At 51.1% G+C, this 22033-nt stretch overlaps 1 protein-coding gene across 1 annotated transcript in view; it reads left to right on the top strand.

The window, feature by feature from the left end:
- The window catches only part of enpp2 (ectonucleotide pyrophosphatase/phosphodiesterase 2), a gene marked incomplete at both ends in the record, with an annotated part of 41371 nt that overhangs the window by 16725 nt on the left and 2613 nt on the right, over positions 1-22033 (top strand). The window contains 13 exons of the mRNA XM_079241182.1: positions 280-399; positions 660-715; positions 3746-3811; positions 4643-4715; positions 4805-4913; positions 6562-6687; positions 7922-7953; positions 8040-8167; positions 9732-9807; positions 9876-9963; positions 10032-10201; positions 15664-15803; positions 15880-16015. Coding sequence (XP_079097308.1) covers positions 280-399; positions 660-715; positions 3746-3811; positions 4643-4715; positions 4805-4913; positions 6562-6687; positions 7922-7953; positions 8040-8167; positions 9732-9807; positions 9876-9963; positions 10032-10201; positions 15664-15803; positions 15880-16015 — 1320 coding nt within the window. The remainder of the gene's footprint in view (positions 1-279; positions 400-659; positions 716-3745; positions 3812-4642; positions 4716-4804; positions 4914-6561; positions 6688-7921; positions 7954-8039; positions 8168-9731; positions 9808-9875; positions 9964-10031; positions 10202-15663; positions 15804-15879; positions 16016-22033) is intronic.

Here is a 22033-nt window from a genome sequence, read left to right as displayed (position 1 = left end):
ACAGGAAGTCCAGATTTTTTAAAAGAATTAAATTATTTAATAAGAAAGACTTATTAGAGGCAGATCAAACATCAAGGAGCGCCATGTTGAGAGGAGCAGAAACCTGCTTTTTAACAGGGATGCTGAACAATCAGTGGTCCAACATGGTGCCTTGGAGAACCACACATGTAGGGTGTCCAGCATGGAGCCCTGGGGAACTTCACATGTCATCTTTGTTTTATTGCAGAGCTGTGTTATAATTAATATTTTTGGTTCATTTACAATATTTTTATTCTTCAGGGCTTGTATCCAGAATCTCACGGGATAATTGGAAACTCCATGTATGACCCAGTGTTTGATGCAACGTTCAACTTGAGAAGTAGAGAAAAACTGAATCACCGCTGGTGGGGAGGACAGCCAGTAAGTTCAGACTTAGCAAAGTAGGAGTGATATAGTTTATGAGATCAGGTTTAAAATGTTTTATTGAATGCTGAAAGTCTTTAAATGTGATACGAGCTGTGTGGGATATTCATGTTATGAAAACTGGACCAGCATACCAAGCCTGAGTGGGATGTTCTACTTATATAGGCTCTTTCAGACATGGTGGACATAGTTGTGTCGAACATACTCCTCCAGAGGATGGAAGTCAATAAAAGTTTAAACTGATTTTTTTTCTCCAGATCTGGATCACTGCAGTCAGACAAGGAGTGAAAGCAGCCTCCTTCTTCTGGCCTGTGTAAGTCTGCACAGACACACCTGTACTGTGGACCTGTTACTCTGCAGACAGGTGAATGTTCATCTTCATGGTTCTGCTTTGTTTGAACTCTTTAATCTCAATTTACTTTGATTCAGTTACCACAATGGATCAGTATTTGTTTTATCAATTAAAAAAACTTTAATTAAAATACAAAGATATCCAATTTATATTATATATAAATTGGATATCAATATCCATCCATCCATCCATTCTCCGCCGCTTATCCGGGGTCGGGTCGCGGGGGCAGCAGCCTAAGCAGGGAAGCCCAGACTTCCCTCTCCCCAGACACATTTGCCAACTCTGCGGGGGGGGATCCCGAGACGTTCCCAGGCCAGCCGAGAGATAATCCCCCCCATGGGCATTCACATTAATAATTGGCAATCCACCCTATTCCGGCTAAGGACCATGATCTCAGATTTGGAGTTGCTGATTCTCATCCCAGTTGCTTCACACTCGGCTGCAGATCGCTCAAGCAAGAGCTGGAGATCAGAAACGAATCCGACTTACTACCGGCAATGTGGACCAAGCTCTGGCACCTGTCGTACAGGGACCGGACAGCTCGTACAAGGGGGTCCGGTACCCCGTACTCCCGGAGTACCCCCCACAGGAGCCCCCGGGGGACACGGTCGAACGCCTTCTCCAGGTCCACAAAACACATGTAGACTGGTTGGGCAAACTCCCATGCCCCCTCCAGGACCCCAAAGAGGGTATAGAGCTGGTCCACTGTTCCGCGACCAGGACGAAAACCACACTGCTCCTCCTCAATCCGGGATTCGACTATCTGATGGACCCTCCTCTCCAGGACCCCTGAATAGACCTTACCAGGGAGGCTGAGGAGTGTGATTCCCCTGTAATTGGAACACACCCTCCGGTCCCCCACAAAGTGCCTGGACAACCGATCGCCAACACAGTCTGAGGACGTCCATGTTACTGGAAACAAAGGTCGACATGTGACGTCATGGTGTTTTCTGCAGATGGTGAAGTTTCTAAACCTGGTTATATATGTCCACATGCAGACGTGCAGACGGAGTATTCACACATCTTCACTTTGGTCCGTTTTTAAAATAATCTTTTTTGATTCATAAATTTGGGTTTTCATATGGATGAGAGGCTGAATGAGAGAAAAATGTCTTTTTTTGTGAGTTAACCGCCAGGTTGCCAGTTCATGACAGGATTTTCTTTACTTATTGTTAGATTTATCTAACTCATTCTTTGTTCTATGAGGAGGAGATGACATTTACATGCTCTATTGTGTGACCAGGTGAATTTTCAGTAACTCATAAGTTGCTTCTGGGAGGTTTGCAGTAATCTCAAATGTCCCAGCTTTCTGACCAGGATCATACACTGCTAAAAATAAAAAAGGGGAACACTAAAGTAACATGTTGTAGATATGAATGAATTAAATATTTTTATTAAATACTTCAACCCATGGAGGTCTGGATTTGGAGTTATACTCAGAATGAAAGTGGAAAAACAGACTACAGGCTGATCCAACTTTGATGTAATGTCCTTTAAACAAGTCAACATGAGGCTCAGTAGTGTGTGTGGCCTCCGCATGCCTGTATGACCTCCCTACAACGCCTGGGCATGCTCCTGATGAGGCGGTGGATGTTCTCCTGAGGGATCTCCTCCCAGACCTGGACTAAAGCATCCGCCAACTCCTGGACAGTCTGTGGTGAAACTTGGCGTTGTTGGATGGAGCGAGACATGATGTCCCAGATGTGCTCAGCTGGATTCAGGTCTGGGGAACGGGCGGACCGGTCCATAACATCAATGCCTTGGTGTTGCAGGAACTGCTGACACACTCCAGCCACATGAGGTCTCGCATTGTCTTGCATTAGGAGGAACCCAGGGCCAACCGCACCAGCATATGGTCCCACAAGGGGTCTGAGGATCTCATCTCGGTACCTAATGGCAGTCAGGCTACCTCTGGCGAGCACATGGAGGGCTGTGCCGCCCTCCAAAGAAATGCCCCCCCCACACCATTACTGACCCACTGCCAAACCGGTCCTGCTGGAGGATGTTGCAGGCAGCAGAACGTTCTCCACGCCGTCTCCAGACTCTGTCACGTCTGTCACATGTGCTCAGTGTGAACCTGGTTCCATCTGTGAAGAGCTCAGGGTGCCAGTGGAGAATTTACCAATCTTGGTGTTCTCTGGCAAACGCCAAACGTCCTGCACGGTGTTGGGCTGGAAGCACAACCCCCACCTGTGGACGTTGGGCCCTCATACCACCATCATGGAGTCTGTTTCTGACTGTTGGAGCAGACACATGCACATCTGTGTCCTGCTGGAGCTCATTCTGCAGGGCTCTGGCAGTGCTCCTCCTGTTCCTCCTTGCACAAAGAAGGAGGTAGCGGTCCTGCTGCTGGGTTGTTGTCCTCCCACGGCCTCCTCCACGTCTCCTGATGTACTGGCCTGTCTCCTGGTAGCGCCTCCATGCTCTGGACACTACGCTGACAGACACAGCAAACCTTCTTACCACAGCTGGCATTGATGTGCCATCCTGGATGAGCTGCACTACCTGAGCCACTTGTGTGGGTTGTAGACTCCGTCTCATGCTACCACCAGAGTGAAAGCACCGCCAGCATTCAGACCAAAACATCATCCAGAAAGCATCGGAACTGAGAAGTGGTCTGTGGTCTCCACCTGCAGAACCACTTCTTTATTGGGTGTGTCTTGCCAATTGCCTATAATTTCCACCTGTTGTCTATTCCATTTGCACAACAGCAGGTGGAACTGATTGTCAATCAGTGTTGCTTCCTAAGTGGACAGTTCCATTTCACAGAAGTCTGGTTGACTTGGAGTTACATCGTGTTGTTTGGGTGTTCCCTTTATTTTTTCAGCAGTGTATATACAGCCACTGGAGTCATGAAGATAAAGGTTGTTTTCTTTTTTGGGAAGTTGTTTCAGACAGGAAGCAAAAAAATCCACGTCTAGAAGATGTTAAATTCATTAAAGGATTCCCAGTCAAGTCCCATCATTGTCATGTTTTGATGATGTGTTCCAGCACCATTCCGTTGGAGAGGAGGATTCTGACCATGCTGCAGTGGCTCCATCTCCCTGAAGGAGAGAGGTAAACTCACTTTTATATTTCCCATCATTTCACATGCTGTGTCTTTCATTGTTACCAGAGCTTTCCTGGTTTATGACAGAATACAGAGAATGAAAATGGTTGACACGCTGTCGCAGAATGTAGCAGAGTCAGACTGTAAGCCCCTGAGGACATGTTTCACCAAACCCACGTAACCGCCGATGTCCAGGGATCAATAAGTTTTAATAAGGATAGTTCATCTGTCTGTGAAAGAAATCCCACTATTTACCTGGCATCTTATGGAACATGCTTTTACACTGCCTGCACAGTTATTACACAAACAAGTATTTAGACCATATTATCATTTCAACACACATTTTCCAGTCTGAAGCTGGAAAAGATTCAGTCCATGATGTCAGGGAGGGTGCGGTCTTAGGAGGCCCTCCATCAGGTGTGCAGCTTCTGTTCCTCAGGTAAAATGATTAGATATAAGATTTAACAGACTGAAAAGCAAATGAAGATGAAAAATCTTTCAGGGGGATTGCCAAACTTTTAAAAGTTCACTCAATATTTTAACACCTGCAGTCAAGCTAGTACTCACCTGTGAGGAAGCACTAGTTTATGAAAACGCTCATTAAACTCCCATAAATGGTTAGTCTGGTTAGCCTCTTACTGGAATCTTGTGCAGTTTTTCAGACTAGCTGCATGATATAACAGGACAATAGAGGTGCAGTAGAAAACTGCTTTGTTGGAAGGTTCTGGGTTTTCTTGCTCCTTTCAGGTGGTTAAGGTTCTGAAACAACCCTCCAACCCTTCACTGCTGCTGTTGGAAGTTCAGCACGTGTCTCCAGTTTGACCTGTATTTTGTTTCAGACCTTATGTGTACGCCATGCACTCTGAACAACTGGACACATACGGACACAAAATGGGTCCTCTGAGCGCAGACGTGAGTCATGTCTCTGTACATGCTTCATAGGGTGGATGTGTGTTGCAATCTGTGTATTCTGAGGTTAAAGATTTCCTTTGTCTGTGAAGCTAAACAACCCTCTGAGGGTGATTGACAGAATCATCGGCCAGCTGATGGACGGACTGAAACAGATGAAGCTGCATCGATGTGTGAACATCATCCTGGTTGGGGATCATGGTCAGACACACAAACAACTGCACAAACACAGAAAAGTCTAGTATGAAACAAACACTCACTACACATGCATGCTAACAAACACCCACTCTGCAGTTTGCTGATTATATCCTACAACCAGCTGATCACACCATGCAGTCAGCTGATCACATCCTGCAGTCAGCTGATCACACCCTGCAGTCAGCTGATCACACCCTGCAGTCAGCTGATCACACCCTGCAGTCAGCTGATCACACCCTGCAGTCAGCTGATCACACCCTGCAGTCAGCTGATCACACCCTGCAGTCAGCTGATCACACCCTGCAGTCAGCTGATCACACCCTGCAGTCAGCTGATCACACCATGCAGTCAGCTGATCACATCCTACAGTCAGCTGATCACATCCTACAGTCAGCTGATCACACCCTGCAGTCAGCTGATCACACCCTGCAGTCAGCTGATCACACCCTGCAGTCAGCTGATCACACCCTGCAGTCAGCTGATCACATCCTGCAGTCAGCTGATCACACCCTGCAGTCAGCTGATCACACCCTGCAGTCAGCTGATCACATCCTGCAGTCAGCTGATCACATCCTGCAGTCAGCTGATCACATCCTGCAGTCAGCTGATCACATCCTACAACCAGCTGATCACACCCTGCAGTCAGCTGATCACATCCTGCAGTCAGCTGATCACATCCTGCAGTCAGCTGATCACACCCTGCAGTCAGCTGATCACATCCTGCAGTCAGCTGATCACATCCTGCAGTCAGCTGATCACACCCTGCAGTCAGCTGATCACATCCTACAACCAGCTGATCACATCCTGCAGTCAGCTGATCACATCCTACAACCAGCTGATCACATCCTACAACCAGCTGATCACATCCTACAACCAGCTGATCACATCCTACAACCAGCTGATCACACCCTGCAGTCAGCTGATCACATCCTACAACCAGCTGATCACATCCTACAACCAGCTGATCACATCCTACAACCAGCTGATCACACCCTGCAGTCAGCTGATCACATCCTGCAGTCAGCTGATCACATCCTGCAGTCAGCTGATCACATCCTGCAGTCAGCTGATCACATCCTGCAGTCAGCTGATCACATCCTGCAACCAGCTGATCACACCCTGCAGTCAGCTGATCACATCCTGCAGTCAGCTGATCACATCCTGCAGTCAGCTGATCACACCCTGCAGTCAGCTGATCACACCCTGCAGTCAGCTGATCACACCCTGCAGTCAGCTGATCACACCCTGCAGTCAGCTGATCACACCCTGCAGTCAGCTGATCACATCCTGCAGTCAGCTGATCACACCCTGCAGTCAGCTGATCACACCCTGCAGTCAGCTGATCACACCCTGCAGTCAGCTGATCACATCCTGCAGTCAGCTGATCACACCCTGCAGTCAGCTGATCACACCCTGCAGTCAGCTGATCACATCCTGCAGTCAGCTGATCACATCCTGCAGTCAGCTGATCACACCCTGCAGTCAGCTGATCACACCCTGCAGTCAGCTGATCACATCCTGCAGTCAGCTGATCACATCCTGCAGTCAGCTGATCACATTCTCCAATTAGCCCATTATGTTTTGTAGCAGAGGTCGGCTAATTGGAGAATGTTAGCATTTGTACGCTCTTCATCCTCATTTGTGGCCTCAGGAATGGAGGAGGCCCACTGTGATCGTACCGAGTTCCTCAGTAACTATCTGACCAGCGTAGATGACATCATCCTCGTTCCTGGGTCCCTCGGCAGGATTCGCTCCAGATACCCCAACAACCCAAAATGTGAGATATGCTGTCTTTATTGTTATATTCAGTTTTAAGAGTCATAAGTCCGAATTAGTCGGGACTCTGCTGGTGTTTCCTGTGTTTCTCCACGTTTGCATGCGTGAGTCTGTAAAGTCCAGCCGATAACTGTGTGGTCAGATTTGTCTGTCTCTGACTTCCTCAAATTTCTGCAGTTGTTATGCAGCATTCATTTACAGAATGTCAGTTGGACATGAGATCCACCACGTTAAATCTCCAGTAGGTAATGTTGCTGAGAGATGTGTTCCTCTGGGGGAAGTGGTTCCTCGTCCTGATAGTAGTCTATACATTCTGTAATCATGAACAATAGGAAATATAGTCAGACCCCTCAGTTTACTGTAAATCTGTAAAAACTCTGACCAATCCAAACGTTCCGACCCAAATGGAGTTGTTCATTTCTTATATTCTGTAGCTTCATCTCCCGGCCCAGTGCATCATGGGACGTCTCGCGGTGCATCATGGGACGTCTCGCGGTGCATCATGGGACGTCTCGCGGTGCATCATGGGACGTCTCGCGGTGCATCATGGGACGTCTCCCAGCAGCCTCGGCTTATAGCAGCAGGACTATGGAGATGATCCAGATCATCAAGCCCAACTTAACTAGAAGATTCATCCGGTCCAAAACTTTGAGATGATCTGAAGGGAGAGAACAGTTCTGCTCCCTGAAACCAGATTTACATCTGGTTCTGGTTCCTATAACCAGACTGGGATCTGTGTCCACTTCCTGAAACCAGTCTGGGATCTGGGTCCACTTCCTGAAACCAGTCTGGGATCTGGGTCCACTTCCTGAAACCAGTCTGGGATCTGGGTCCACTTCCTGAAACCAGTCTGGGATCTGGGTCCACTTCCTGAAACCAGTCTGGGATCTGGGTCCACTTCCTGACACCAGACTGGGATCAGGTTCTCGTTCCTGACACCAGACTGGGATCAGGTTCTCGTTCCTGACACCAGACTGGGATCAGGTTCTCGTTCCTGACACCAGACTGGGATCTGGGTCCACTTCCTGAAACCAGTCTGGAATCTGGTTTTGGTTGCTAAAACCAGACTGTGATCTGGTTCTGGTTTCTTAAATAACATTTAGGAAATATTGATAACATGATCAATATTTATCAGATCAGGATCAATATGCATGTATGTGTGTGTGTGAAGTGTCCAGGTTGTCTGGAATGAGTGAGGATGAGTAGTTTATGTGTGACCTCTGTTCTTCCTCCAGACGACCCAAAGGCCGTTGCAGCTAATCTAACAGTAAGTAGCTGCTTGTCCTGCAGAGCTTGTGGAGAAACGTTGTTCTCTAATACTGCCTCATACAAGATGTGTTTATCTCCTTCCAGTGTAAGAAAGCAGAGCAGCACTTTAAACCGTACCTGAAGCAACACCTGCCCAAGAGACTGCACTATGCTAACAACCGGCGTATCGAAGACATTCACCTGCTGGTGGACAGGAAGTGGCACGTAGCCAGGTGAGCACTCACACCTGGAACCAGTGTGTTCTACCTGAAGGAACAAGCGATAAACCCGAACCAGAACCAGGACAGGACCCATCCATCAGACCTGAAGAAGCAACTCCTGAAACTAGTGACTGATCTTTGATAGAGATCCAAACCTCTTGATCATGTCTTAAATTCTTCTTCAGTAACACCATCGTCCCCCAGTAACACCATCGTCCCCCAGTAACACCATCGTCCTCCAGTAACACCATCGTCCTCCAGTAACACCATCGTCCTCCAGTAACACCATCGTCCTCCAGTAACACCATCGTCCCCAGTAACACCATCGTCCCCAGTAACACCATCGTCCCCAGTAACACCATCGTCCTCCAGTAACACCATCGTCCTCCAGTAACACCATCGTCCCCAGTAACACCATCGTCCTCCAGTAACACCATCGTCCCCCAGTAACACCATCGTCCCCCAGTAACACCATCGTCCCCAGTAACACCATCGTCCCCAGTAACACCATCGTCCCCAGTAACACCATCTCCTCCAGTAACACCATCGTCCCCCAGTAACACCATCGTCCCCCAGTAACACCATCGTCCTCCAGTAACACCATCGTCCCCCAGTAACACCATCGTCCCCAGTAACACCATCGTCCCCAGTAACACCATCGTCCCCAGTAACACCATCGTCCCCAGTAACACCATCGTCCCCAGTAACACCATCTCCTCCAGTAACACCATCGTCCCCAGTAACACCATCGTCCCCAGTAACACCATCGTCCCCAGTAACACCATCGTCCCCAGTAACACCATCGTCCTCCAGTAACACCATCGTCCTCCAGTAACACCATCGTCCCCCAGTAACACCATCGTCCCCCAGTAACACCATCGTCCCCCAGTAACACCATCGTCCTCCAGTAACACCATCGTCCTCCAGTAACACCATCGTCCCCCAGTAACACCATCGTCCTCCAGTAACACCATCGTCCCCAGTAACACCATCGTCCTCCAGTAACACCATCGTCCTCCAGTAACACCATCGTCCTCCAGTAACACCATCGTCCTCCAGTAACACCATCGTCCCCCAGTAACACCATCGTCCCCAGTAACACCATCGTCCTCCAGTAACACCATCGTCCTCCAGTAACACCATCGTCCCCAGTAACACCATCGTCCCCAGTAACACCATCGTCCCCAGTAACACCATCGTCCCCCAGTAACACCATCGTCCCCCAGTAACACCATCGTCCCCCAGTAACACCATCGTCCCCCAGTAACACCATCGTCCTCCAGTAACACCATCGTCCTCCAGTAACACCATCGTCCTCCAGTAACACCATCGTCCTCCAGTACCACCATCGTCCTCCAGTACCACCATCGTCCTCCAGTACCACCATCGTCCTCCAGTACCACCATCGTCCCCCAGTACCACCATCGTCCCCCAGTACCACCATCGTTCCCAGTAAATCCTCCTGAATTACGTGTAAACTTTTGGTGGAAGGACGAGCAGCAGCAGAATTCCGTACCGGACTGGTTGTGTGGTCCTGGCAGTAGCGGCGGATGCTAACAGACTGGGATGCTTGCAGGAAGGTTCCGGTAGGGCGGAGGCCCTGCGGCTTCCTGGGCGACCACGGATACGACAACAAGATCAACAGCATGCAGGTATGGAGCGGAGGAGACGCTGTGATGATGCAGCATGACCCGTATCATCATCAGCTGTGTGTTTCCAGACGGTTTTCCTGGCCTACGGACCGACGTTCAAACCCAGGAACAAGGTTCCAGTGTTTGAGAACATTGAGCTTTACAACGTCATGTGTGGTAAGACGTTTTCTCTCTCTCTTCCGTTCCCTACAAGTATTCTCTCACTGCTCTTCGTCTTCTTGTAGATGTTCTGGGTCTGAAACCGGCCCCCAACAACGGCACCCACGGCAGCCTGAACCATCTGCTGAGAAGCCCCCCATTCAGGCCCGCCATGCCAGAGGAGGTTTCCCGGCCGGGAGCTGCTGGTCCTGTTACCATGGTAACGGATGACTTGGGCTGCAGCTGCGACGAGAAGGTCAGCCAGGATGACCTTTTGATGGACCCGGTCCTGTCTTGCTGCAGGACTCTAAAGGGTTAGGGGTTTGGTTCTGGAAGCTTGGATCACAGACCCAAATCAGAGTCCTGATCCCAAATCTTGATCTAAAGTCCTGATCCAGATCCCAGTCTAGATTCAGATTCAGATCCCAATCCAGATCTAGATCCAGATCCAGATCCAGTTCCAGGTCCAGATTCAGATTCCAGATCCAGATCCAGATCCAAATCTAGATCCAGATCCAGATTCCATTCCAGATCCAGATCAATATTCAGATCCAGATCCAGATCTAGATCCAGATTCATGCTACATTGATTTTCACTCCCAACTCATTCTCGTTGTAGAACCAGGACCTCAGCAGGCCTGATGGAGGTCCTGCTCCAGGTCCCCTGCATCCTGGAGAACTATTCCTGGAAAGTCCTTAAAGGATCCTGGAGAACTATTCCTGGAAAGTCCTTAAAGGATCCTGGAGGAATATTCCAGGAAAGTCCTTAAAGGATCCTGGAGGAATATTCCAGGAAAGTCCTTAAAGGATCCTGGAGAACTATTCCAGGAAAGTCCTTAAAGGATCCTGGAGGAATATTCCTGGAAAGTCCTTACAGGATCCTGGAGAACTATTCCTGGAAAGTCCTTACAGGATCCTGGAGAACTATTTCTGGAAAGTCCTTAAAGGATCCTGGAGGAATATTCCTGGAAAGTCCTTAAAGGATCCTGGAGAACTATTCCTGGAAAGTCCTTACAGGATCCTGGAGGAATATTCCAGGAAAGTCCTTACAGGATCCTGGAGGAATATTCCTGGAAAGTCCTTACAGGATCCTGGAGGAATATTCCTGGAAAGTCCTTGAAGGATCCTGGAGGAATATTCCTGGAAAGTCCTTGAAGGATCCTGGAGAACTATTCCTGGAAAGTCCTTAAAGGATCCTGGAGAACTATTCCAGGAAAGTCCTTAAAGGATCCTGGAGGAATATTCCTGGAAAGTCCTTAAAGGATCCTGGAGAACTATTCCTGGAAAGTCCTTAAAGGATCCTGGAGAACTATTCCTGGAAAGTCCTTACAGGATCCTGGAGAACTATTCCTGGAAAGTCCTTACAGGATCCTGGAGAACTATTTCTGGAAAGTCCTTAAAGGATCCTGGAGGAATATTCCTGGAAAGTCCTTAAAGGATCCTGGAGAACTATTCCTGGAAAGTCCTTACAGGATCCTGGAGGAATATTCCAGGAAAGTCCTTACAGGATCCTGGAGGAATATTCCAGGAAAGTCCTTACAGGATCCTGGAGGAATATTCCAGGAAAGTCCTTACAGGATCCTGGAGGAATATTCCTGGAAAGTCCTTGAAGGATCCTGGAGGAATATTCCTGGAAAGTCCTTGAAGGATCCTGGAGAACTATTCCTGGAAAGTCCTTGAAGGATCCTGGAGAACTATTCCTGGAAAGTCCTTAAAGGATCCTGGAGAACTATTCCAGGAAAGTCCTTAAAGGATCCTGGAGGAATATTCCTGGAAAGTCCTTAAAGGATCCTGGAGAACTATTCCTGGAAAGTCCTTACAGGATCCTGGAGAACTATTCCTGGAAAGTCCTTACAGGATCCTGGAGAACTATTCCTGGAAAGTCCTTACAGGATCCTGGAGAACTATTTCTGGAAAGTCCTTAAAGGATCCTGGAGGAATATTCCTGGAAAGTCCTTAAAGGATCCTGGAGAACTATTCCTGGAAAGTCCTTACAGGATCCTGGAGGAATATTCCAGGAAAGTCCTTACAGGATCCTGGAGGAATATTCCTGGAAAGTCCTTACAGGATCCTGGAGGAATATTCCTGGAAAGTCCTTGAAGGATCCTGGAGGAATATTCCTGGAAAGTCCTTGAAGGATCCTGGAGAACTATTCCTGGAAAGTCCTTACAGGATCCTGGAGGAATATTCCAGGAAAGTCCTTGAAGGATCCTGGAGAACTATTCCTGGAAAGTCCTTACAGGATCCTGGAGGAATATTCCTGGAAAGTCCTTACAGGATCCTGGAGGAATATTCCAGGAAAGTCCTTGAAGGATCCTGGAGAACTATTCCTGGAAAGTCCTTACAGGATCCTGGAGGAATATTCCTGGAAAGTCCTTACAGGATCCTGGAGGAATATTCCTGGAAAGTCCTTGAAGGATCCTTGAGGAATCTTCCCACTGAATGAAGCTTCTCAGACCAGATCATCTCTTTAAGCTCCTTAGAACTAGACCGATCCGGTTCTGACTGAGATACTGGACCATGGATCAGGTCCGGTCCGGTCTACTGAGTCACACCGGGTCTTATATGTGCAGAGTCTGGGTAGGAGGTGAATGATTGGTTGTTACGCATCGGATGGATGGGGTTTTCTGCCCAGACTGGGGAGTAAATGTCCCGGTTCTGTTAACATCCTGTGTCTGGGTCTAAAATGACATGATGATCCGGGACCGTTTCAGACCGGCTTCCTGTGACATCACAACACACGTGTCCTCCATAAGCTGTCCCCGGCTGAACCGGGCTTTCTGCTGGATTCCTACTGTCCATGGGACCACTTAAATCTCTGAATGGTTCTGGTTCTGTGAGAGTCTGGTACCAAACTCTGTTGGATGGATGCACATGTGATGATGTTGTCATGGTGACACTGAATATACTGAGACTGATTTACTGTTAGAACCTGAAAAACCAGAAAGCCTGTTGAGGAGATGGGTTGTGGTTGTCCAAACCACCCTCCCAGACCTGACGGGACCTGATGGGACCTGATGGGACCTGATCGGGCCTCATGGGGCCTGACGGGGCCTGACGGGACCTGAGGGGACCTGAGGGGACGTGATGGGGACCTGATGGGGACCTGATGGGGCCTAATCAGACCTGATCGGACCTGATGGGACCTGATGGGACCTGATTGGGCCTGATGGGACCTGACGGGACCTGATGGGACCTGATGAGACTTGATTGGGCCTGATGGGACCTGATGGGACCTGATGGGACTTGATTGGGCCTGATGGGACCTGATGAGACTTGATTGGGCCTGATGGGACCTGATTGGGCCTGATGGGACCTGATTGGGCCTGATGGGACCTGATGGGACCTGATGGGGCCTGATCGGACCTGATGGGACCTGATGGGACTTGATGGGGACCTGATTGGACGTGATGGGGCCTGATGGGACCTGATGGGGCCTGATGAGACTTGATTGGGCCTGACGGGGCCTGAGGGGACCTGAGGGGACCTGATGGGGACCTGATGGGACCTGATGGGGCCTAATCAGACCTGATCGGACCTGACGGGACCTGACGGGACCTGACGGGACCTGACGGGACCTGACGGGGCCTGATGGGACCTGATGGGACCTGATGTGGCCTGATGTGGCCTGATCGGACCTGACGGGGCCTGATGGGACCTTATGGGACCTGAAGGAACCTGATCGGGCCTGATGGGACCAGATCGGACCTGATGGGACCTGATCGGGCCTGATGGGATCTGATGGGACTTGATGGGGACCTGATGGGGCCTGATGGGGCCTGATCAGACCTGATGGGGCCTGATGGGACCTGATGGGACCTGATGGGGCCTGATGGGGCCTGATGGGACCTGATGGGGCCTAATCAGACCTGATCGGACCTAATGGGACCTGATGGGACCTGATGGGGCCTGATGGGGCCTGGTGGGGCCTGATGTGGCCTGACGGGGCCTGATCGGACCTGACGGGATCTGATGGGACCTTATGGGACCTGAAGGAACCTGATTGGGCCTGATGGGACCTGATTGGGCCTGATGGGACCTGATTGGGCCTGACGGGGCCTGATGGGGCCTGACGGGGCCTGATGGGGCCTGACGGGGCCTAATCAGACCTGATCGGACCTAATGGGACCTGATTGGACCTGATGGGGCCTGGTGGGGCCTGGTGGGGCCTGATGTGGCCTGACGGGGCCTGATCGGACCTGACGGGATCTGATGGGACCTTATGGGACCTGAAGGAACCTGATCGGGCCTGATGGGACCAGATCGGACCTGATGGGACCTGATGGGACCTGATCGGGCCTGATGGGATCTGATTGGGCCTGACGGGACCTGATGGGACCTGATGGGGCCTGATGAGACCTCATGGGACCTGATTGAGGCTGAGGGGCCTGATGGGGCCTGATTGGGGCCTGATGGGGCCTGATTGGGGCCTGATGGGGCCTGATTGGGGCCTGATTGGGCCTGACGGGACCTGATGGGACCTGATGGGGCCTGATGGGGCCTGATCGGACCTGATGGGATGTGATGGGACCTTATGGGGCCTGATGGGACCTGATGGAACCTGATCGGGCTTGATGGGACCTGATGGGACCTGATGGAACCTGATCGGGCTTGATGGGACCTGATCGGGCTAATCAGACCTGATGGAACCTGATCGGGGCTGATGGGACCTGATTGGGGCCTGATGGGGCCTGATTGGGGCCTGACGGGACCTGATGGGACCTGATGGGGCCTGATGGGACCTGATGGGACCTGATGGGGCCTGATTGGGGCCTGATGGGGCCTGATTGGGGCCTGATTGGGCCTGACGGGACCTGATGGGGCCTGATTGGACCTGATTGGGACCTGATTGGGCCTGATGGGACCTGATTGGACCTGATGGAACCTGATTGGGCCTGATGGGATGTGATGGGACCTTATGGGGCCTGATGGGACCTTATGGGGCCTGATGGGACCTGATGGAACCTGATCGGGCTTGATGGGACCTGATCGGGCTAATCAGACCTGGTGGAACCTGATCGGGGCTGATGGGACCTGATTGGGGCCTGATGGGAACTGATTGGACCTGATTGGGACCTGATTGGGCCTGATGGGACCTGATTGGGCCTGATGGAACCTGATTGGGCCTGATGGGACCTGATGGGACCTGATGGGACCTGATGGGGCCTGATGGGGCCTGATGGGGCCTGATGGGGCCTGATGGGACCTGATGGGGCCTGATGGGACCTGATGAGATCTGATTGGGCCTGATGGGACCTGATTGGGCCTGATGGGACCTGATGGGGCCTGATGGGACCTGATTGGGCCTGATTGGGCCTGATGAGACCTGATTGGACCTGATAAGACCTGATGGGACCTGATGGGGCCTGATGGGACCTGATGGGGCCTGATGAGACCTGATGAGACCTGATTGGGCCTGATGGGACCTGATCGGGCCTAATCAGACTGGATCAGACCTGAGTTTTCTATAATAAACTGATTAGAATATCCAGTAGAGGGTTGGGACGATTTACAAACATTGTCTTTCCACCATATTTTCTCTGTGTGTGTGTGTGTGTGTGTGTGTGTGTGTGTGTGTGTGTGTGTGTGTGTGTGTGTGTGTGTGTGTGTGTGTGTGTGGTCTCACAGACTGCAGCTCTGCTCCGTTTTACTGCATCTTCTTTGTGATTTTCCTCCAGATCTCAGCATGAGATCGTCTCAGTCTCCCATCTTTTTGCAGCTGCGTGTGAACAGTCGGGGCCAGAGAGGTCTGAAAGTGACCCTGGTTCGAGGCTATAACCTGGAGTCACTGTGGCTCTGTCTCTTGCAGAACAAAGTGGAGGAGCTAAACCAGCGCTTGAGGCAGGCTATTGATGGTCAGTGTTCCACCAGACTGAAGTCCAGCTGCATCCTGATGCTGCATCGTCTCAGTTCTGTCTCCATCTCTCTCAGACAGCAGGAACCTGCCATACGGTCGGCCTGCTGTCCTCTACCGTACCAGATACTGCATCCTCCAGCAGGGTGACTACATCAGTGGCTACAGCGATAGCCTGGCGATGCCGCTCTGGACGTCCTACACTGCCAGCAGACAGGTACCCCTCACATACGACCTCTGACCTGGAATACTTCTCTTCTAACTGGGGTTGCTTCGTGCTTTTCCCCTGAAATCTTCCTTCATCTGGTGGCCTACTTGGACAAAAAGGTCCGCAAAGGTCCAGAAGCTGCTGTACCTGCTGCTGTAAGACTTTTTCAGCTTTTGTTCCATGAATCATTTGCTTCTGGTGGTCTCGCTTATCCACTCCTCTAGACTTAACAGTTTTTATCAATCTCGTCTCTTGTCTTCGTGCCGCTTATCCGGGGTCGGGTCGTGGGGGTGGCCACATTTGCCAACTCTGCGGGCGGGGGGAATCCCGGGAGTTCCCAGCCCAGCCGAGAGATATAATCCCTCCAGCGTGTCCTGGGTCTTCCCCGGGGTCTCCTCCCAGAGGGACGTGCCTGGAACACCTCACCAGGGAGGTCCAGGAGACATCCTGACCAGATGCCCGAGCCACCTCAACTGGTTCCTCTCGATGCGGAGGAGCAGCGGCTCTACTCTGATCTCCTCCCGGATGACCGAGCTCCTCACCCTATCTCTAAGGGAGAGCCCGGCCACCCTGCGGAGGAAACCCATTTCAGCCGCCTGTATACGAGATCTCCGTCTTTCGGTCACGACCCACAGCTCATGACCATAGGTGAGGGTAGGAACGTAGATCGACTGGTAAATCGAGAGCTTCGCCTTCTGGCTCAGCTCCTTCTTCACCACGACAGACCGGCGCAGAGTCCGCATTACTGCAGACACCGCACCGATCTGTCTGTCGATCTCACGCTCCATCCTTCCCTCACTCGTGAACAAGACCCAAAGATATTTAAACTCCTCCACTTGAGGCAGGACCTGACTCCCGACCCGGAGAGGGCAATCCACCCTATTCCGGCTGAGGACCATGGTCTCAGATTTGGAGGTGCTGATTCTCATCCCAGCCGCGTCACACTCGGCTGCAAATCGCTCAAGTGAGAGCTGGAGATCACGACCAGATGAAGTCAACAGGACCACGTCATCCGCAAAAAGCAGAGACCCAATCCTGAGGCCACCAAGCCGGATCCCCTCAACACCTCGGCTGCACCTAGAAATTCTGTCCATATAAGTTATGAACAGAATCGGTGATAAAGGGCAGCCTTGGTGGAGTCCAACCCTCACCGGAAACGAATCCAACTTACTACCGGCAATGTGGACCAAGCTCTGACACCTGTCGTACAGGGACCGGACAGCTCGTACAAGGGGGTCCGGTACCCCATACTCCCGGAGTACCCCCCACAGGAGCCCCCGGGGGACACGGTCAAACGCCTTCTCCAGGTCCACAAAGCACATGTAGACTGGTTGGGCAAACTCCCATGCCCCCTCCAGGACCCCAGAGAGGGTATAGAGCTGGTCCACTGTTCCGCGACCAGGACGAAAACCACACTGCTCCTCCTCAATCCGGGATTCGACTATCCGGTGGACCCTCCTCTCCAGGAGCCATGAAAAGACCTTACCAGGGAGGCTGAGGAGTGTGATTCCCCTGTAATTGGAACACACCCTCCGGTCCCCCTTCTTAAAAAGGGGGACCACCACCCCAGTCTGCCAATCCAGCGGCACTGCCCCCGATGTCCACGCGATGCTGCAGAAGCGTGTCAGCCAGGACAGCCCCACAGCATCCAGAGCCTTAAGGAACTCCGAGCGGATCTCGTCCACACCGGGAGCTTTTTGACCACCTCAGTGACTTCAGCCCCAGAGATAGGACTGTCCACCCGTGAGTCCCCCAGCTCTGCTTCCTCATCGGAAGACGTGTTGGTAGGATTGAGGAGGTCTTCGAAGAATTGCCTCCACCGACCCACAACGTCCCGAGTTGAGGTCAGCAGCTCCCCACCTCCACTGTGCACAGTGTTGATGGAGCACTGCTTCCCCCTCCTGAGCCGCCGGATGGTGGACCAGAATCTCCTCGAAGCCGTCCAGAAGTCGTTCTCCAGAAGGACTCCTTCTTCAGCTTGACAGCATCCCTCACTGCTGGTGTCCACCAACGAGTCCTGGGATTACCGCCACGACAGGCACCAACGACCTTACAGCCACAGCTCCGGCTGGCCGCCTCAGCAATAGAGGCACGGAACACAGCCCATTCGGACTCAATGTCCCCGCCTCACTCGGGACATGGTTGAAGCTCTGCTGAAGGTGGGAGTTGAAGCTCGCTCTGACAGGGGACTCAGCCAGACGTTCCCAGCAGACCCTCACAACACGTTTGGGCCTGCCAGATCTGACCGGCTTCCTCCCCCACCATCTGAGCCAACTCACCACCAGGTGGTGATCAGTTGACAGCTCCGCCCCCCTCTTCACCCGAGTGTCCAAGGCATGTGGCCGCAGGTCCGACGATACGACTATAAAATCGATCATCGAACTGCGGCCCAGGGAATCCTGATGCCAGGTGTACATATGGACACTCTTATGTTGGAACATGGTGTTCGTTATGGACAATCCATGACGAGCACAGAAGTCCAACAACAAAACACCATTTTGGTTCAGAGGAGGGGGACCATGCCTCCCAATCACTCCTCTCCAGGTCTCACTGTTATTGCCCACGTGAGCATTGAAGTCCCCCAGCAGAACAATGGAGTCCCCAGAAGGAGCACCCTCCAGCACTCCCTCCAAGGACTCCGGAAAGGGTGGGTACTCTGAACTGCTGTTCGGTGCATAAGCACAGACAACAGTCAGGACCCGTCCCCCCACCCGGAGGCGGAGGGAAACTACCCTTTCATCCACTGGGGTAAACCCCAACGTGCAGGCACCAAGCTGGGGGCTGATGAGAATGCCCACACCTGCTCGGCGCCTCTCTCCATGAGCAACTCCAGAGTGGAAGAAGGTCCAGCCCCTCTCGAGGGTTCTGGTTCCAGAGCCCAAGCCATGTGTCGAGGTGAGTCCAACTATATCTAATTGGAACTGCTCAACCTCGCGCACAAGCTCAGGCTCCTTCCCCACCAGAGAGGTGACGTTCCACGTCCCTAGAGCCAGCTTCTGCAGCCGGGGATTGGACCGCCAGGGTCCCCGCCCCTTGCTGCTGCCCAGCTCACATTGCACCCGACCCCTACGGCTCCTCCCGCAGATGGTGAGCCCACGGGAGGTGGGGCCCATGTAACCCTTTCGGGCTGAGCCACCAGAAGCCACCAGAAGCTCGCTCTCGTACCCCACCTCCAGGCCTGGCTCCAGAGGGGGGTCCTGGTAACCCGCGTACGGGCAAGGGAACATTTATGCCCAGGTTTGTCGTCGTCATAGGGGTCGATGAGCCGTGCTTGGTCTGGTCCCTCCCCTAGACACCTGTTTGCCATGTGTGACCCTAAACGGGGCATAAAGCCCCCGACAACATAGCTGCTAGGATCTTCGGGATGCACAAACCCCTCCACCACGATAAGGTGACGGCTCAGGGAGGGGCGTTTTTATCCAGATTCATTTAACCCTTAATCCCCAGACTAGATCCCCAGATCCCAGTCCTCCCACCAGGACCAACAGAGGTCATGTGACCCTCCAGCTGGTCTATGGAAGTTTTCCAGCGTTTCTATTCGTCTAGGAGGTTTACAATCCAGACACAACATGTAGTGTTTGTTCAGAGACTCTAGATGGTAAATCCACCATTATTTATCACATCTTCATCACCATCACTACCATGATGCTAAGAGACCTCTATTTTCACCTGGACATGATGATGAAGACACTTCCTGTCAGACTTCCACTCCTGCTCTCAGCGAAGGCGGACGCTTTTTCTTTGCGCTCCTGTTTCCTCCCTCTCCTCCCACTCTGACCTGCGACTTTGTCCTGTCTGACTCTGAGCCTCTTTTTACATCTCTTTACTTCCACTCAATATTACATCATGGATCTGTTCAGCTGGTCTCTCAACGCAATTGATCAAATTTTCTCAAACCGGAGATCGGGCAGAGGGGAGCCCGCATGTCCTGAGGGGACGCTTCCGGCTGGATACGTTCAGGACTAATGGGCCAGGTGGAGACCGATGTGTCTGTTGGTTCTGTCCTCTGAGGACGTGGAGGATGTTTACATCTTTGGATTATTGGTGATCGGGATTCTGCTGATTGGAGTTCTGATCTACCTGAAGACCCGTGAGATTCCGGCAACAACTGGGCAACAATTCTGCAACGGTATGGGCCGGGCTAGCAGTGCACAGACTCTTGCGTTGACCGGACTCGACCGTAAGCAGGATGCCAGTCTGGCCCACACTGGTCATTTGGCCGCAGTCCTGGAGCTGGTCCGCAGAATCGATAACAACATGGAGAAGATGTCTGCTAAAATTGGTGGAAATTAACCCCTCCATTTGGCTGTCTGGAAATGCCAGCCTGGGATCGGCTATGGACTCAAGGCCGAGGGCAAATTGTTTTCCTAGCCTGGAACCCAAACAACAATCATATCTGGATTCGGCTTCCCAGCGGCCCTTGGGCCGATACAACCCCCCCTGAGAACGGAAGAAGACATGTTCACAGATGCTCTGTCCTCCCTCCTCATCCACCCCTAGCCCCCTCCCTCATGACTCACCGCCCTTCCTGGACTTTGTGTGTCTTATTTTGGTTTGTACTTCAGTGTATGAGGTTTTTTTCCTCTGTATTTTCGGACCACGCCTTACTGGCGCGGCCCAGAGTTACATGACTTTTTTTTTACCTCGACCCCCTATGATCCTACTATATCTCTGTTCTTATCTATTGTAAGGCAGCGCTGATATAATAGCTGCATGGCCTGAGCTTAGCTCGGTTCTGTTTTGTCATGAATGTTACATGTTTGTATGTCTGACCTTGGATGAGCTAGCTTGAATTTCCCCTCGGGGATTAATAAAGTATCTTTGATTTGATTTGACTTTCCACCAATCAGACAGCTTAAACTGACGGTAACGTCCAATCAGGAGCAGCTAAAGAAAAGACAGCAGGAAAATAATGATCCTCTATGGCTGGAATAAAGCCAAGAAGACGTTTGGGATGCAGCTGAGGTGGAGGTGGTTTAGTGAGGATAGCAGGTAGATAGTAGCAGGAAGAAGTGTGGAAACATGGAAACTGTGTGTGTGTGTGTGTGTGTGTGTGTGTGTGTGTGTGTGTGTGTGTCAGACGTGAGAGAATGTTGTGCAGATGAGAAAAGGCATGGTCACTGCTGATCTATGTGTGTTATTTCTACAAACTTCTGGTTGCTCTTTCTACAGCTTTATCTGTTCATACATACATTTTACATGATTTTAGCCTCAGAATCTGACAGCTGAGGCTGAAAACATGAGATCTCCATGGAAACATCACGTCTGCATGGAAACGTCACGTCTCCATGGAAACATCACATCTGCATGGAAACTTCCCGTCTGCATGGAAACATCACATCTGCATGGAAACATCACATCTCCATGAAAATATAACGTCTCCATGGAAACATCACGTCTGCATGGAAGCATCACGTCTGCATGGAAAATTCCCGTCTCCATGGAAACATCATGTCTGCATGGAAACATCACGTCTCCATGGAAACATCACATCTGCATGGAAACTTCCCGTCTCCATGGAAACATAGCGTCTGCATGGAAACATCACGTCTGCATGGAAACATCACGTCTTCATGGAAAATTCTCGTCTCCATGGAAACATCGCGTCTGCATGGAAACGTCACGTCTGCATGGAAACATCACATGTCCATGGAAACATCACGTCTCCATGGAAACATCACGTCTGCATGGAAAATTCCTGTCTCCATGGAAACATCACGTCTGCATGGAAACATCACGTCTCCATGGAAACATCACTTCTGCATGGAAAATTCCTGTCTCCATGGAAACGTCCCGTCTGTGTGCTGAATGACTCTTTCTCTGCAGGGTTGTTTACAGACAGGAAACAACAAAAACAGGCGGACCAACTGAACTACAACTGACTTTCGTGTCAGCGTTGGTTTTTTTGATTCACTTCTTCTAAATCTCAGACATTTGCAGCGGGATCACTTGTCTTTCATCGTCATATTGTGTTTTTATTTGTCTTTTCTGTTTTTTGTGGCTTTTCTGTGGGTTGTGATAAGTGAA

Source organism: Telmatherina bonti (genome assembly GCF_933228915.1).
Source record: "Telmatherina bonti genome assembly, chromosome: 5".
NCBI classification, from domain to species: domain Eukaryota; kingdom Metazoa; phylum Chordata; class Actinopteri; order Atheriniformes; family Telmatherinidae; genus Telmatherina; species Telmatherina bonti.
This window is presented reverse-complemented; position numbering and strand designations above follow the sequence as displayed.